The sequence below is a fragment of the Lissotriton vulgaris genome, unplaced genomic scaffold (genome assembly GCF_964263255.1).
Source record: "Lissotriton vulgaris unplaced genomic scaffold, aLisVul1.2 SCAFFOLD_1244, whole genome shotgun sequence".
NCBI lineage: Eukaryota > Metazoa > Chordata > Amphibia > Caudata > Salamandridae > Lissotriton > Lissotriton vulgaris.
Window position 1 is genome coordinate 242,002 of NW_028251837.1, and position 17,702 is coordinate 259,703.

Below are 17,702 nucleotides of genomic sequence, written 5' to 3' on the forward strand. Positions count from 1 at the left end.
AGGCTCCACCACCCGCACTGGTTCTGCAGATGTGCAGGGTTTCTGCCAGGGCGAGGTCGGCAGAGCTAAGGTTCCTTTTGGGTACGTTGAAGAAGACTCTTTTGCTGAGGTATTTGGTTTCAATATTGTGGAGGGATTTGTAGGCGTGAGTAGCTTGAAGGTTGCTCTCTTCTCGACAGGGAGCCAGTGGAGGTCTCGCGGGTTTTGGATGATGTGCTCATTTTGTGGGATGCCAAGGACGAGTCAGGCCATGGTGTTCTGGATGGTCTGGAGTTTTCATAGCAGGGATTTGTTGATTCCAGCATAGAGGGTGTTTCCATAGTCCAGGCTGCTTGTTATGAGTGTGTGGGTGATGGTCTTTATGGCTTCAGGGGGATCCACTTGAAGGTCTTGCAGAGGATGCTGAGGGTGTTGAAGCAGGTGGAGGTGACGGCGTTGATCTGTCGGGTCATAGTGAGGAAGGAGTCCAGTATGATGCTGAGGTTCCAGGCCTGGTCTGTGGGGGGTGGAGCGGGTGCCGAGGGTGGAGGGCCACCAGGAGTTGTCCCGTTCAGAGGGGGAGAGTTCCAGGACAAGGACTTCTGTTTTCTCTGAGTTGAGTTTCAGACAGCTGCTGCTCATCCAAGCTGCGACATCTTTAATTCTTTCTTGGAAACTGAGTCTGATGGTTTCGGGTCCCTTTGTGAGGGAGAGGATGAGCTGGGTGTATTCAGTGTATGATACAATGCTTAGTCCGTGCTGTCCGGCAATGGTGGTGAGGAGGGCCGTGTAGATGTTGAAGAGCTTGAGACTGAGCGATGATCCTGGTGGTACTCCGCAGTTGATATCTATAGGTTCGATAGGAAAGGTGGGAGTCTGATCGTTTGGGTTCTGCCGGCGAGGAAGGAGTAGAGCCAGTCAAGGGCTGTTCCCTGAATTCCGCCGTCATGGAGTCTACCTGCGAGAGTGTGGTGGGAGATGGTGTCGAAGGCTGCGGAGAGGTCGAGTAGGATGGCGGCTGCGATATGGCCTTGGTCGAGGAGCACACGGATGTCATCTGTGGCGGCAAGGAGGCGGTCTTGATGCTGTGGTTGCTGCAGAATCCGGATTGGTAGAGGTCAAGGATGCAGTTCTCTTTTGGTTTTAGTTTGTCAGCTGGGCGTTGACGATGGTCTAAAGACAGAGAATTAATGGCCATATCAAAAGTAACATTGTTTGGCATATTCCTGGCTCTTACAATGTGAACAAGTTAGTATTTTGGCATGTTGGACCCCAAATCTCCGCCTAGAGTGCTGTCGATTTCCAAACCCTCTTCCAAACTTCTTCATGTCAGCATAGAAGCGGATAATGGCAGGAGCTCCTGCATGTTATAAATGTTGATGCTAAATGCTTTTGTCTAGGATCCCAAAGATAGAAACAATGCTCGTGGACAGAAGTGGTTTCTGCTCTGCATTGAGCTCCAGTTATACTTGTTCTTTTCAGCTCTTGGTTCATGTTTCTTTTATTTCTCTCTTTCTGCTGTAGCGTGGCTGGTTGCTATGGCAGCTCCTCCCCAAACGGTCTGCTACCTGTGGTGATAGCATAGCACTGCGCCGCCTACACTTTTTGATTTACTTTCTCACACCTTTATATATTGTATAATGATATATGCTGAAAAGTGTGATAGATAGATAGATAGATAGATAGATAGATAGATAGATAGATAGATAGATAGATAGATAGATAGATAGATAGATAGATAGATAGATAGATAGATAGATAGATGGATAGATGGATAGATAGATAGATAGATAGATAGATAGATAGATAGATAGATAGATAGATAGATAGATAGATAGATAGATAGATAGATAGATAGATAGATAGATAGATAGATAGATAGATAGATAGATAGATAGATAGATAGATAGATAGATAGATAGATAGATAGATAGATGGATAGATAGATAGAATTGATGTAGGAGTCTGGAATTTTTTCATCAAGTACTCTCATTTTAAAGCATGCAGTTGCAATTAATTGCTCTCCAATTAAATTGTACAGTAGAATTTACTCAAAGCAATCATAGAGTTTCCAGATTAATTAGCGTATAGCTCTTAACAAATGAGTCCCACGTGACACATGTCATGTGCTGATGATATTTACCCTCATCCTGTGGGCTTATTGGGTGGTCCTTGTTGGGTAAACAAACCTACATAACACAGCAGTGCTCTAAACATTTTATGTTATTACAAGGAACAAGGGAACCCAAAAGTAGCAATAGGTCTGGGACCTTTGGGAGTATAATGTTTCAAAAGACAATGGTCCCAAACATTAGCAACAAAATAACAATCAAAATAAATATAGAGCAAAATTGAAATCTATATTTTAAACTGTCCAGCCGGACACACTTTAATAGTATAAATATTTGTTTTCAACAAAGGAGATGAGATAACAATAACCAAGCGGGACACCGCCTGTGTCCTACTATCACATATAACATACTAATAAGGCAAACAAAAGAAACAGGGCAGTCTGTAAGTGCTTTTGGAGTTAAACAGACAATGATAAACTACACTTTGCGTGATCTATTCAATATAATGTCAAAAGATCATCAAGTGTAAAGTGTCGACGACGTTTCGATCCCTGGTGGTGTGGTATCATCATCAGGACATGTAATTTTATGCCTTAGTGCCCAGAATTTTAAACAAGGACGTCTGTTTGATTAAAATAACCATGTATGGACCGATTAGAATGTAGCTTTACAGAAAGACGTGAGGTTCTACCAGCCAATTAAGGCAATTTCGGTAATAGAGGACCGTTATATATAATAAAATAACAATTGGTTCTGGGATGACGTTCGACTGCTGGAGATAGAGATTGTAACCAGAAGAAAAAGCCAGGGTCGGCCGTATTGGGGATCTATTGCACCTGTCGAGTCATCCGGAGAGAGGAGGCCGAATCCACAGCCATGGGGGTCTGTTGTCTCGGTCGAGTAATCACTTGTGCCATTCAAACGCTCACCCTGAGATGTGCCGTTTCCTGCGAGAGAGAGAGAGAGAGAGAGAGAGAGAGAGAGAGAGAGAGAGAGAGAGAGAGAGGGGGGGGGGGGGGGGGGGGGGGGGGGGGGGGGGTGGGTGTGTGTGTGTGTGTGTGTGTGTGTGTGTGTGTGTGTGTGTGTGTGTGTGTGTGTGTGTGTGTGTGTGTGTGTGTGTGTGTGTGTGTGTGTGTGTGTGTGTGTGTGTGTGTGTGTGTGTGTGTGTGTGTGTGTGTGTGTGTGTGTGTGTGTGTGTGTGTGTGTGTGTGTGTGTGTGTGTGTGTGTGTGTGTGTGTGTGTGTGTGTGTGTGTGTGTTATGTTATGTTATGTTATGTTATGTTATGTTATGTTACAAGGAGGTTTCCAGCTAATAAATATTTACTGAATAATCACTGAGAGTAATGACTACGGTTGCAGAAAGGAATTCCTGAAAGATCAATCACCGTCACATACATTCCTCAGAAAGTAATGTTTTTTCTTTCTGCCATGCTGAAACCCAACTAAGTATCTCACGCAGTGGTGGCTGCAAGCAAACGATTACAGAGGGGGAGGGTTAGGAAGAAAAGAAGACTTACCTTTCGAACGCCATCCTCCGCCTCTCCTCAGTCCATCTGTCCACGAAGCATGGACGCACACAGCCAAACACAACGCTGCTGTCACCAGCATGACTAAGAAAAGAGCGGGGTGAGGCCCACTAGACAGAAACCAGAAAGGGCCATATATAACAAGTAATTGTATAAAAACAGATTTAAAAAAGTTTCAAAAGAAAGGGTAAATAAATAACACAATCACCCAAAAGAATATAGTGTGGTTGTTGTAATAAAGAAATTGTTTGAATTAATTAGGATACCAGGTCACCTCTTTGTTGTACTTATCACCAGCATGACAGCAGCGTCAAGATTGGACTGAGAACTGTTGTTTGGCGCGGAGACGGGGACTTTGAGCGTACGTGTTCTCCACCTGGCCAGGTGAAGAACACGCTTACTGTTTGGCCAGCCCAAGACTGCCGGCCAAACCGCCAAGCGCACTTAAGTCTCCACCACTCCTCTCCCAGCTGGCTGTGACGACAGCCCAGCCCCACCCCGTAAAACTGCCTCAGTTAATAACATTGAGCTAATATCATTTGATTTTTCCTTTTTGCACTGCTCAAAGAGCAGTGGGGCGGTGCTCCTCCGCCTTTGCGGAGGAGCTGCCGCTGATCTTACATGTTATTCAATGACTCATTGATAGATGTACAGTGTCCTACATGGCTTCATATGGCTCACCAGGAACTGGAAACCTTTGAAATTAGTTTATTAAAACATTGGTTTATGTTGGTTGCTCAGAGATATATATTGAACTGTTTCTATATGCTGCATTGTTTAAATGCAGAAGAACGGGTAGATATAGAAAATGCATCGCTCCCCGTTACAAACAAATGGAACTTTAACATGGTCAATATCTATTCTTGGTTGCACCATGAATTTGCATTTGCAGCTGGAAAAGAATGACTATTCAGGACCCAGACACAATCACACACTCATACTTCCTTTAACAAGCCTGTGTTGGAAAACAAATCTTTTAAAACATGAAGGCAATTTTTTTTTTCCCCCATTAGGGAAGAAGAATCCCAGATCCTTAAAGCCCAAGTCAGCTACTTGAAAGAATCCATCGCAAGAGAAGAAGAGAAAGCAAAGGATCTTAAACTTAAGTCGCAAGTTTTTTCATTTGGACAGAACGATGCCGTAGACCAGGTGCGGTGTGGGGGAAGGTTGGGTCTTAAAGGTACCACTATTGTATTAAAGTCCCACAAGGAGGCCTGGGCTCTTCTGCCAGACTTAGTTATAGTTTATTTAGTCCCCTACACTGTATTGCTTTCTACCCAGCAGATGTCTAATATTTACAAAAGGTAGGGGCAGACGTGCAATGTTCCTCCATTTGAAGGGTCACCAATCAGTTCGGCTCACTCACCGGCCCCCACAATCCACTGATATTGTTGAGTGCACTGCTTTACTAAACCATGGGAACATTTTGTAACAGGTGTCTTTTTTTCTATAGGAAAAAATGCTGGAATCTTTAAATGTGAAGGTGACCCAAGTGTACCGCGCCTGCATAGGAGATAACCAAGCCAACCTCAGCACCTTGCAGATGCTGGCGGTTATCGAGGGTCAACTTTTAGACATGTTGGATAACTTTGAAAAGATCCCACCAGAGAAACTAGAAATGGCTGAGAAAGCCAAAGCGAAGGAAAGAAGGATAAGGTACGCCAAGTTACACCACACTGACCACAGTGTCATATTTGTTATACCACTGAACTGTGCAGAATGTGTTGCAATCAATCACCCTCTGATAATGCACAACGGACTTAGTAAGAGGGTTTACCATCCCAAAAAATGTGGTTCCTAGACATTCACCACTCATGCATGAACACTTTTACAATGACTCCTTATCAATTACCAAATGAACTTCTTATGGGCTGTGGGCCAAGTACAGTTGGTAATAAAAGGGAATTATAGCTGATTTAGACTTCTGTTAAGTAAACATTGTAGGCTGAAATTACAGTGCAATAGCTTGGGCCTTTCTGTAGAATACTTTGTGATAAGAGTCTGTAAATTCTGCTAAGATTTAGATTTAATTGAAACCCTCAGTATATTAGAGATTGTATTGAAACCCTCAGTTCTTTCCAAATGTTTCAAAAGCTTCTGAACATTCTAGATTATGTCAAAATAATTTCTTCATTTTACTGTAGAGTTAGAGAAGAGAAATTGAAACAGCAGAGATTGCACCAAGAGGAACGACTGCGGCGTGCCCTACAAAGAGCTCAATCCGATCCCAAGAAAACGGTAACTATGGTTCCTTGATACATAACATTTGATGAAGTTTGTACGTGTCTCTTTCAATTTCTAATTATCCAATCCTGGGGTGGGTTTCATGTCAGTGCTCAATAAATGCACCCCATTCTAAAATGGGACACTAGGCAGTTTCCGAAGCACTAATATATCGTTGTCACATTGTCTGTTATATCGACTGTTCAGATGATCTATACCTGGCTGTATACATTGAAGGGTGCAACTATGGTTTCATCTTTGGCCAGAAAATCTAAATGCACTTTAGCTGCATATTCGTATATTCATTGGAAATGTGAGAGTGGGTCCACCAATCAAATTCAATGCACTGTTGACCAGATCTGGCAGTACAGGTCCTTATCCACTGCTCTCACAGGGAAAAACTGACTCTGTAAGTATGGGAGAAGGTGGGTTACTGAACTGAAATTCCAGATGTTTGTGACGACAGCATCAATTACTTTGAAACCAGACATTAATACTGGCATTTGTCCTTGGTGTACTTATATGCTCCCGCCTCCTTCTCGGGATGATAGGTTAGTAAGGTGCTTTAATGACAAACTCCAAAGAAAGCCTGCAGGTGAATGAAGGAGACTGGAGCTAGGACATTGGAATGGGATCTTTCACATCAATATTTTTACTACAGTTTTTGTAAATTGCACATGGGACAACCATGGATCAATGGGCTAGCGCAAAAACAACAGTTGATGGACAGAATGCAGATCAATGTCACACATTCACCCCAGTACAGAGATCTGGGCCTAAATCCATCGCTTTTTTGCACTCCACACCACCCCAGTTCAGACATGGCCATATGCAAATCAGCCTTGACCCTGTGCCTCATGGGAACAGTCCAGCCCGAACTGCCAAGCCATGTCTTTCCTGGACCGGAATCAAGCATCCTAGGACCGGTTTCTGGCTATCAGCCGTCATCAGCCAGGATAGCTTGACTCCAGTGGTGTGGAGAGCCTGGGACTCACGTCTGAGCATACCCAGCCCACTCGGGGTGACAAATGCAACAAGCATTGGAAATGCAATAGGTCTCGCAGTAGTAAAGTTTGAGCTATAGGTGTTATTTATTTTTTTGTTTTTTATTTATGTGTTGTTTTTTCTAAATAGCTAAATTAATAAATAAATGTGACACCTATAGCATTTGGAATGCAACATGTTTAGTATTTACGTGACTTAGATGGCAGCTATTGTCGTTAGGCCACATCTCTAGAGAGCAGGAGAGTGCAGCAGGGGAGAGAAGCATAGCACTGCAATAGGTGTTGCATTAGGAAAGTTTGAGCTATTGGTATTGTAAAGGGCACTTTTTTATTAATGTGCTTGTTTTTAAAATTGTGAAAATAATTGCTTTGTTATTTACAATGCCAATAGTTTTATGTTTCGCAAATGTGACACCTATTGTAACACAATATGTGTTGTAGCACTGAGTGGTGTGAGGGTGAGGGGTGTGAGGGTGAGGGGTGTGAGGGTGAGGGGTGTGAGGGGGTGAGGGGGGTGAGGGGTGTGAGGGTGAGGGGGGTGAGGGTGAGGGAGTTGAGGGTGAGTGGGGTGAGGGTGAGGGTGAGGGGAGGGGAGGGAGGGTGAGGGAGGGTGAGGGGGTGAGGGAGTGTGAGGGAGAGTGAGGGTGAGGGTGAGCGGGTGTGAGAGGGTCAGTGAGGGGGTGTGTGAGAGGGTGAGTGAGGGGGTGTGTGAGGGGGTGTGTGATAGCGTGAGTGAGGGAGTGTGTGAGGGGTGTGTGAGAGGGTGTGTGAGAGGGTGAGGGTGTGTTAGGGTGAATGAGGGGGGTTGAGGGGGGTGAGGGTGGGGTGTTGAGGGAGTGAGTGTGAGGGTGTGAGGGGTGAGGGTGAGGGGGTGAGGGTGAGGGGGTGAGTGTTAGGGGGTGACTGTTAGGCGGGTGTGAGTGTTAGGGGGTGTGAGCGTTAGGGGGTGTGATTGTTAGGGTGTGTGAGGGTGAGGGTGAGTGAGGGGGTGTGAGTTTTCGGGTGTGTGACGGTGCAAAGGCGAAAAACTAATACTGTCAGTAGTGAGACATGTAGATACTATGGGCTTCTCACTGATATTCAAGAAAAGTGTTCAATCATTGAACCCAACCCCAGCAAAAATTCCAATCAAATCTAGGTGGTACACTTGCTTGCACAACCTGTATGCATGCAATGAATTCTAGTCTTCAACACACCTTCAATACAGAGTAAAATAAAATTTGCACATTCAAACTACTCATAGCTTGATCAATGGGCTGTATCACAAACAAAAAAATTGCATACTAATGCACAATATACATTATGATGTCAAGAACAATTCTTATGATATATCTGTGCATTACTCATCATGAAACACATGCTTAGAAACATAGTCCATTAAGTATCTGCATGTTAGCACTCAGAGAGAGGAACGCTGTCAGAAATGTAGTTCTGAAAAATATTGACACCGCCATCATCGTGCTGGAAAGCGGTAAGAGAGTGTAAAATATTACAGCAATATAATTGTCACCGCTATGAGAAAAAGCACTAGTAAAAATATTTATATAATGGCTGAATCTCGATTTAGCCGTCAGCGCATTACATCTATATTAATTAGTTAATTTCCCTCAAGCCATATCGATGCCGCAGGCTTAGCTACCAAAAGTCAGAAAGCTTACGATCCTAGAAATTCTAAAGGCAAAGAATCGTGCCGCGTTCGTAACAGCTGCAGTAAAGCGGACACGACCGGCAGTGCTTAAATAATGATTCGGGTGCATTAGAAAAAGGACTGTAGCCTGTTGGAGTTTGGCAAGAAAAACTGCCGCCATCTTAGAATGTTCAAGTATTATGTGCTAGTATGTGATAATAGTACACACAAGTCGGACCTACAACAAGGTAGTAGATCGATAATCTGAGAAAAACGGCCGCTATCTGATAGAATAGTTTGCCGATTATCACTTGGCCAAAGAACAAAAAGAGGCTGGCCAGCATCATAGTTCTCAATTTAGTAAAACAAAAAATGAAAAAACAGCCGCCATTTTAAATTGGTAAACGGACATCAGAGTCTTGATAAGGAACCAGGAGAAGTGGTGTTTACATAAGCCATGTGTAAAAGTAAAACATGTGAAGAGCATATAAGAAATAGTGAAGATCAAGAGTAGGAGGAGGAGAGTAGGGGAGGCACGGCCTAGCGGCCGTGCAATCAAGAAGTGAGGGGGCGGGTGAGTAGGCAAGGCAGGCGGCTGGGGGCATGTGCACGCGCTTTTAAGCTCAATGCGCATGCGCATTGAGCTTAAAAGTCACGGGCACTGCAAGGAATCGCCACGATTCCTTGCAAGTTGGACAAAGAGTGGATAAGCCCCCATAGTCTCGCTTGCTCGATGCGCATGCGCATCGACAGGCGAGACCTAAAAACAACAGTTGATGGACAGAATGCAGAACAATGTCATACAATCACCCCAGTACAGAGATCTGGGCCTAAATCCATCTTTTTTTGCACTCCACACCCCCCCTCCCCCACCAGTTCAGACATGGCCATATGCAAATCAGCTTTGACCCTGTGCCTCATGGGAACAGTCCAGCCCGAACTGCCAAGCCATGTCTTTCCTGGACCAGAATCAAGCATCCTAGGACCGGTTTCTGGCTATCAGCCGTCATCAGCCAGGATACCTTGACTCCAGTGGTGTGGAGAGCACGGGACTCATGTCTGAGCATACCCTTCCCACTCGGGGTAAAAAACATGAGCACAAACAATGTTTCATAACTGCTAAAAAATCAGCCGGCAGGCAGATAGTCCAACAGATAATGCATTGGTCACTTGGCATGCTGGTGCATCACTTGTGACATAACACAAGAACACATATGTGGCAAATCATAGTATATTATTTATGCCCCTGCCTCAAATATTTATTTGCATGGTAGCGACATCAATTTCAGAAAGCATACCAATATAAACCAAACCAAAATAATAACCCTTATAACATATTTATTATTTAGAGGAAATTATTTGGGTGTGGTGCTGAGAAATGACTATTCCACTACCTGTGAAGAACAACATGCCTTCATGTTGCTCTGTCCTCTGGACAAGTACACACAACCCCCTGCAGCACAAAGTGCCACATTATCTTTCTGGGAAAGAAGAATGTCTGCTACTGCTAAGTCCAGATTTGCATCCCAATGTGTAACATGTTAAAACGTGTATACAGTAGCAGCTGCTCCCGGGAAGAAGCAGTGGTGCAGGGAAAGGGGAGGAGGTTACAAAAAAATCACTTATCTGCTGGCCGGCCGTCTGGCCAGCCGCCACCTCTCCTCCGTCTTATTCCGGGCTTCTTCTGGGCAAACAAGAAGCAGGAAATCGAAAGCACCAAGGTTCCGCATTGTAATCACAATGCTCCAATACAGCGTTTCGATTGGTCTGACTGCCCTAGTTCGGCGCTCAGCCAGGGAATGGGAGCCTGAGCATGTTCTCCACCCAGGCTGTAATGCAGCGTTGTGATTGTTTAGAGCACCGTGGATTGGCACTCAGGCATGGAATGGGGGCCCGAGCATGTTCTCCACCCACGCTGTAATGCAGCCTGGGTGGAGAACTTGCAAAGTATGCATGACTGGCCAGCTCAAGAGGGCCAGCCAATCAGTCATTGTGCATTCACATAGTGCACACCACTCCTCCCCCCTGCTCTGAGAGCAGAGTAGATCTGTCCACCCCTACAAGATGCTCCTCGGCCTTAGTGGAGAAGCCACCACTGCTTATAGGTATGATTCATGAACACAAATCCTTTACTGTTCAGGCAAACACTCTCACGAAATACAGTGAGGTGTCAGTTCAGCTTGCTGAATTGGAAGTGGTTCCAATGTAAAACCGTTTACACATGTTTACAAACTAGAACTATTTCTGGATGTTTGTAATGCTCCCAGCATGCTACTTGTTAGCATGCAAATAGATGCAGAACAATGGACAAAATATTGGTATTCAAAATAGAATGTACCCCAAAAATATTTGCAACTTAAAAAATGTGTATGTTGGCGGACAATATTTCCAAAACTATTGTGTTTGCTTTCAAAATTCATTGTTCCACAAAAAAAAATTCCAACTTGAAAAAATACATGAAGTTTACATACAGTTTTACTAAACTATGGTTTTATGGTCATCGTTATATGCTATATCTATAAAGCATATTTTAATAAATCATGTTTGATCAGTTTGAATACTTGAAAATAGTACTAATAACGCCTGAGAAGCATAACATCATTATGGACAACGTCAAAAACATTTAGAGCAACAATTGAGAACCCATTGTTAAAGTCACAAACATGCTATGACCTTGCATGTGTGCAGATTTACAAGTGTCTTGAACTCACAAGGGATTACAGAAGTAGACCTGAAAACAGTTGCTGGCTACCAAGTGTACTCTTAGCAAACATTTGTGAATTCCATTTTTGTGTGAGCAAACATACACATGTCTATTTGCTCATGTAAACATCTACAGTCTGTACAAATGTACTTATTTAAACTATTTTGCTATTCTTGACGAGCCATCATTTTATGTTCTAGTCACATACAGCTGCAGCTGTGTGTTAAAGACAGCATTGTATACAACACTCCACTGAGCCAATCCATTCTCCAGATTGGATGCCATTTGTGTCATTTTCATTTGCTTTAGTCTGTTTGTTGCTTCCCCCCTTTCTGAATTTGACTAGCCCACGGGAGCTTTTTAATTTTGCATTGGTAGATTCGTGATTGTCTTGCTCCAAACTGCATTGCATTTAAGGAAACATATTCAAACAACACCAGTTTGCTGCGTTTTAGTGCCACCAAGTGGTCATTAGAAAAACTGTCGCAGAAGTGTGGACGATACAATAGCGATCTCTTGAAAGGCATTTTGGGCCAGATGTATGACAGTTTTTAGCTGTCGCAAACAGAGAATTGGACCATGTGCGACCACTAAAATGGCTGTCAACTTATTACCGACTTGCAAAATAGGGTTTGCAAGTCAGTATTAGAAAGGGGCGTGCCAAGGGTGTCCTTTCCTCATAGAGGGTCGCATAGGAGGCATGTATGAATGTTTTGCCACCGAAATGCGGTCACAAAACCTTCACATTTTACCAACTCTGCAAAAAAGTTGGTAGCCCTATTGCAAATTGGAAGGGGTCCCCTTCCATTTTGTGAATGTGGGCGCCACGCGAGTGCAGAGCCAACTCTTAAATGTGTAGGCCAAACCAACACCTAAATAGTTTTTAGAATTGGACCTGTAACATTTTTTGGCACCATAAGTGAGCCAAGAGTTTTTTTCACTAGACAAGCAGTAGCGGCTCCTGGAGGGAGTGTTGTGTGGTGGGGGGAGGGGCAGGGTGGAGGGTAGTAAACTCCAGCATACGGCGAACTGAAGTTAGAAAGTAATAAATAAATAAAACACATTAAATTGCGAGGGTGACAATGCCAAATGCGTTGCAGCGCACGCGCAATTTAATTTGTTTTATTTATTTCTTTACCTAACTCCGATCGGTCGTATGCCGAAGTTTACTTCCCCCTGTCCTGCCCCTCCCCCGCCCAACCGCCCCGCAGCACTCCCTCCAGGAGCCGCTACTGTAGACAAGTATATTTCTGAACAATATTTCCTCTTGGACAAGTAGATATATCATTTTTCACACCCTCACTTTCCTGGTTGTTTGCCCTTGTTGGTTCTTGCTGCTCGGGTTTCCTGGAGGTGCTTGTTCCCTTGTTGCCTTGTTTCCTCGTCTTTCTGGACCTTTACCTGGTGGGTTGGCTTCCCCGGTGCCTTGGTTTTCCCTCTTTCCCTGTCCGTGGGCTCTATCTCCCCTTCCGGTGTGGGTGCTGGTGGACTGTCGGCTGTTGCTGGCCCTTTTCTCTTGAGCCTGCTGCTCTTTTGTGAGGTTCCGGGGGTTTGTCCTCTGGTCTCTCTAGGGTCGGGTTGTTTGCTTCCCTTGTCTTCTGGTCTGATCCTGCCCTTGGTGGGCTTCTCTGCCCTTTTTTTCCCGGGGCCGACTTTGGTTGTTGTTGGTTGGAGCTTTGCGTTCCTCTGGCCCTCTTGACCCCTGGGTGTTTCTTTTCTTTCCGGGGCCTGGGTTTGGCTGGCGTGGGTTCTCAGTGCCTGGGTTTGGCTCCTATTGCCCGGTTCTGACTTGCTGGCCTTGTGGCTCTTGGCCTTTTTCTTTGGGAGGCCTCCTTGCTGTTTTCTTCTTGCCTCGGTTGGCTTGTGTGTCCATGCTCGCCCCTTTTCTGGTTGGCTGTGGGCTGGTTGACCTCTGTGGTTGCCGGTCTGGTCGTCTGGATGTTTTCCGGTTGTTTTGTTGGGTGCGTCCAGGATTGGTGGGGCTCCCTTTTGTCGGGGGACTCTGCCTGGGGTTTCGCCGGTTCTGCCTTTTGCTTCCTGCAGTTGCTGCCTTGTTGTGATTTCCTGGGTTGGCTTCTGTTTTGTTTGGAAATGAAGGCTTTTCTGCTTTGGTATTCTCCACAGAGTAATGAATGGGACGAGGACATAAGGGTCCTGGGGGTAATGCTCTATTACTTACCGGTAATCTTCATTACTGCGGGTCCTGTTGTCCTCGTCCCATTCATACACCCCGCCCTCCCCCCCCGAAAGGCTGGCCTTCCTGTTTTGGGCTTGGTTGTTCAGGCGGAATGCTGGGTAAGTACCCCTTGTGTACTCCCGGTGGGAGGGGCGGGGTTAGTGTCCCAGCATTCTTCTGATCCTTTTTTTCTGTCAGGTGTCAGGAGAGGGTTATCTCCACATAGTAATGAATGGGACGAGGACATAAGAAACCTGGGGGTAATGTATCTGTTAACCTCATAGACCTAGATATGACATTCCTTTTGTAGATCAGAGGAGCTGTATGTTTTAGTTTCTGAGATCCCTCTATCATGATATTCGAGAGTGAAATCTAATTTTACTAAAATGATGTAGGCACATAAACCTAAAAGTATTTAAAAGGTCAGACTCTGGAGGTATTCTTAAAAAGGTACATTTGCTGCTCTGCTCTAATGTTTTTGGGAAGCTGAGAGACAACTCTTTCCAAAACTACTTAAATTGTTTTTTTTAAATAAATAATTCCTGATTAGTACATGTGTTCTGCCCATGCTTGACAAGCTGCTATTGACGCAACCACTCATGTCTCTTGTATCATACATATTTATCTGACTATTCATTCATTTTCACTCAGTCCCTCTGCTTCCAGGAAGCAAACAGTAGCAGCCGGTGCGTTGGCAGAGTGGCGGGGTGTGGGACGATAAAGAAAAATACGGGAAAAAAAGAACTTACCTAAGCCCGCCGCTCTTCTGCTCCGAGTCCTTGCTGCCGGACAGGCCCCCAGACTCCGCTGCGGCCTATCCTGTCTTCACTCTCATGCTGATGGCAGCATGACAGCCGGAGTGCCCTGAATTTGCGCTCCCAGAGAGACTGGGAGCCTGTGCCTGCTGTCTCCAACAATGCAACGCAGCTCGGGTTAGAGACAGCTCAGTGCGCATGTCGGTTTGACCGTCCTGAGACGGCCGGCCAGATCGACATGCCGCACTGATAGCAGTGCCCACCACTCCCCCTCGTGACTGCCCCCCCCCCCCCTGACTCGGCCCGGCCCTTAGAACTTAAAAAATGAAACGATAATAAACCCATTTTATTATCGGTTTATTTTTCAAGTTTTGAGGCTGGAGGAGGGTGGGGGGCACGAGCCTTCCATAGCAAAGGAGCCGCTGCTGGAAGTAAATTGTCATGAACCAATACCTAGCTTCAAAGGGAGTCTTGACCAGGGTGCCTGGTACTGAGTCACCCAAAAGAGTACCAAAGGGATAATTTGTTTTTTTGTTCGGCCATTTTCATCATGCACTGAATTATCAGGAAAACTTGAATTTATTTAGAAGAGGGTATAAGTATATTCATATGAGAAGGTGTTTTTGCCAGTAATTCCCTAAATTGCAAAAAAATTAATAAGTGTTCTAATTAAGATTCATTTACATACAGCTGATGAACAATAGGCAGGTCTACGTACATATTGATATGTGAACTTCCATTCTGCGCTCTATGATTTTAATTCCTATTTTTATTCTTGCAGACTGGGAGGAGGCTGATGGTGCGTTCTGACCCTCCAGTTTCTAAGATGAAGGAAAGCGAGGATCAGGAGAAAATCGATAAAGAAAAAGAAGAGATGCTTTTCTTTTTTAGTTAGTCACAAACACACAACAGCGCTAATCATGTTAAAAAGACAAAGTAGTCTTTGAGCTGCCTCGCAAATTATTACAGTGTGATGCCGGCATACGCTGGTACAGAGCTAGACAGTATGAGCCGTATCATTCACTTTGATCATGTCAAATCTAAATGTAAATATTATTTAATATAAATTTGATCAGTTGGAATGAAATGTTAATGCTTGTGACTAAAGCTCCTGTTTTATTCCTGTATGTGTAACTAGAGGTCCACATTTGCTAAGGTTTTCCCCAACACTGGTGCAGAACAGTGCAATAAAAGACACAGCATCCATTCACTTACCTTTATAAGGTCTGCATTTGCAATTCTAAATAGTGTTCTGTGGCAGAAGAACCCCCACAAACTTTAGTAAATGTGGCCTAAGGGTATTACAAGTTAGTTTTGGCATATATGAAATGTTATGTATATCTTACTACTTTTCACTACACTTGGTTTTATCATGTGCTCACTTTCCACCTTCCTTTGACTTGAATCATCCTTCTGGATCTGGTCTACTCTACAAAAACTGAAAATAAAACAAATATCAGAGGTCCTCTTGGGCCCAGACCTGTCCCCAAAGCTTGTCAATTTTCCTTTCTTTCATCGGTTCCTTTTCCCTTGGTATGGAGAAGATGTACAGACAAAGACGAAGGGTGTGCAAAATGTGTGTAATTTACTTTAATGTATTTACATGAAATTAAGTCCAAATTATGTGAAATTACACATAGTTAAGTGGAAGGCAAATATGTCATTTTGTCCTATATTTTAGCACCAAATGCATCCTTGTGTCAGTTTTCGGAGGATGCGTTTGAACAAGAGCATTGAGAACTGCCGCTCGCTTCTGTTGTACCTGTGCATTTGTTGTACGCTTTCACCATGAATTATTGCGAATTGCACCATTTGCTGTCAATTTTACCTTGAATGGTGCATAATTATGCAAAGTGGTGTAATAGAATCATTTTAGGAATTTCTCCTAACCATCATAATGCAAAATTCCCAGAATTACGCCAGCGTAATTGACATTTTGACCATCCATAATAGACAGGATGGTGAAAAGATCACATGAAGAATAGGGGCCAGAGGACTTAGAAACAGGATGTAAAGCAACATAGGCCTACTCTTGTTTCTCAACCACCATCCTCGATACCTGCATAGCATGGGGTTTGATACCTACATAGCATGGGGTTTGGCATCTGTAACATCAAGAAGGTATAAGAAAACATGACTTATTGCTATACAGAGGGGATTGACAAGAGCCTACATCTGCAGTCTGCTTAAGCTGCTATTGCCGGACTCCTTGGGCATGGAGTCACAGAGGGCGTGACATCATTAGGCTCTTTCCCTCTTTAGGGCCTTGCGTTTATGTGTACATCAGTGAAAATAAATGAGATGCAAAAAAACATTTAATATAGCCTTATAGCCTGCTGTAGCGGGCTATACCGACTATTAAAGGCCCGCTGCACCGTTAAAGGCCGGAGCCGAAGGCAAGGGACTTTAACAAAGCAGCGGAACTTTAATTGCCGATATAGCCCTGCTAAGAAGGGCTATAAGGCTATTAGAACATTCTTCCACTAGAGGGCAGAATGTTCCAACAAATAAAACAAAGCCTTTGGGGAGCGCGAGGGGATTGAAATCCCCTCAGGCTCCCTGAAGCCTTTGTTCACAACCAAAGCTGTGAACAAAGAAGCATTGGAATGTTGGAGCTCCAGGCTTATACCAGCCATTATAAGCCCGGAGCACTCCATTGTTTTCAATGGTGCTGCCAACATTCCAATGTTCTAATATAAAAGACGTACTAATAAAAATACTGTACAAATGTTAAATTCCATGTTATTACCATAACAGTTTAATTCTGTTGTGAAACTGTTGCTTATTTACTCAAAGTGAAGCAATTAATTCAAATTGTTGACACAGGAAAAGTGCAGTAGTTCCTACTTGATGCTTTAACTGTCGTGAGCCCCTACATGAAATAATGATAATAAACAGTATGTCACGCTCTGCATATGCATGTTTACTATTTCTATTTTCATTTGTATAAATAGTAGCCGGTCATCCTGAAAATGTGTTAGGTTGCAAGGAGTGTTATGCCTGGGTAAGGGTTAAAGTTTAACAGTGTACCCTAGGTTACTAATGATGTTAAAACAAGTACCCAATTCATATAGGCAAGAGTGAGGTGTAAAATCAATGAAGCGACAAACATGGTCGGTGCTCACGCAAAGTGAAACATATCTATACGTTATGCAATGTTTGTATCACAATATGCAGAATATACAGCCCATATGCTTAAATTATTCTCCTCTAGGCAAGTCTGTATTTGTTTGTCGATGGCGTTTCGATCCAATATAATGGTGGGATCATCATCAGGACGCAAAGGTCAATGAAGGCCTGAAATAGTGCTAATTAAAATAAAATTGACGTAGAGAAAGAAAAAAGAAAAAGGACAAATATAAACATTAGTTAAAATAATAAAGGCTGTCAGCGAGAATCGTCTTGAGTACATATCAACAGTAGTATTGTATTGGTTCATACTCAAAACTGGCAAAATTGATGGTGATGCTGGTGCATCTGACAAAACAGATAAGGAACAGGAGACATGGATAAGTGAGATATGCTGTAAGAAAGAAGGTTACAAAATAGTTCTTAAGGTACTGAAAGGGCTTACCAGTGAAGAAGAGTGGGTAGAGAGCAGGCTAGTTCAGAGAATGGTTCCCATTGGTGTGGGC

General features: G+C 43.8%; 1 protein-coding gene across 1 annotated transcript in view; it reads left to right on the plus strand.

Annotated features, from left to right (window-relative positions):
- The window catches only part of CFAP100 (cilia and flagella associated protein 100), a 169,352-nt gene extending 153,800 nt beyond the window's left edge, over positions 1–15,552 (plus strand). Inside the window, exons 13-16 of the mRNA XM_086950926.1 lie at positions 4,592–4,727; positions 5,032–5,234; positions 5,723–5,816; positions 14,849–15,552. Coding sequence (XP_086807052.1) covers positions 4,592–4,727; positions 5,032–5,234; positions 5,723–5,816; positions 14,849–14,962 — 547 coding nt within the window. The 3' untranslated portion in view covers positions 14,963–15,552. The remainder of the gene's footprint in view (positions 1–4,591; positions 4,728–5,031; positions 5,235–5,722; positions 5,817–14,848) is intronic.
- Positions 15,553–17,702: the final 2,150 nt, after the last annotated feature.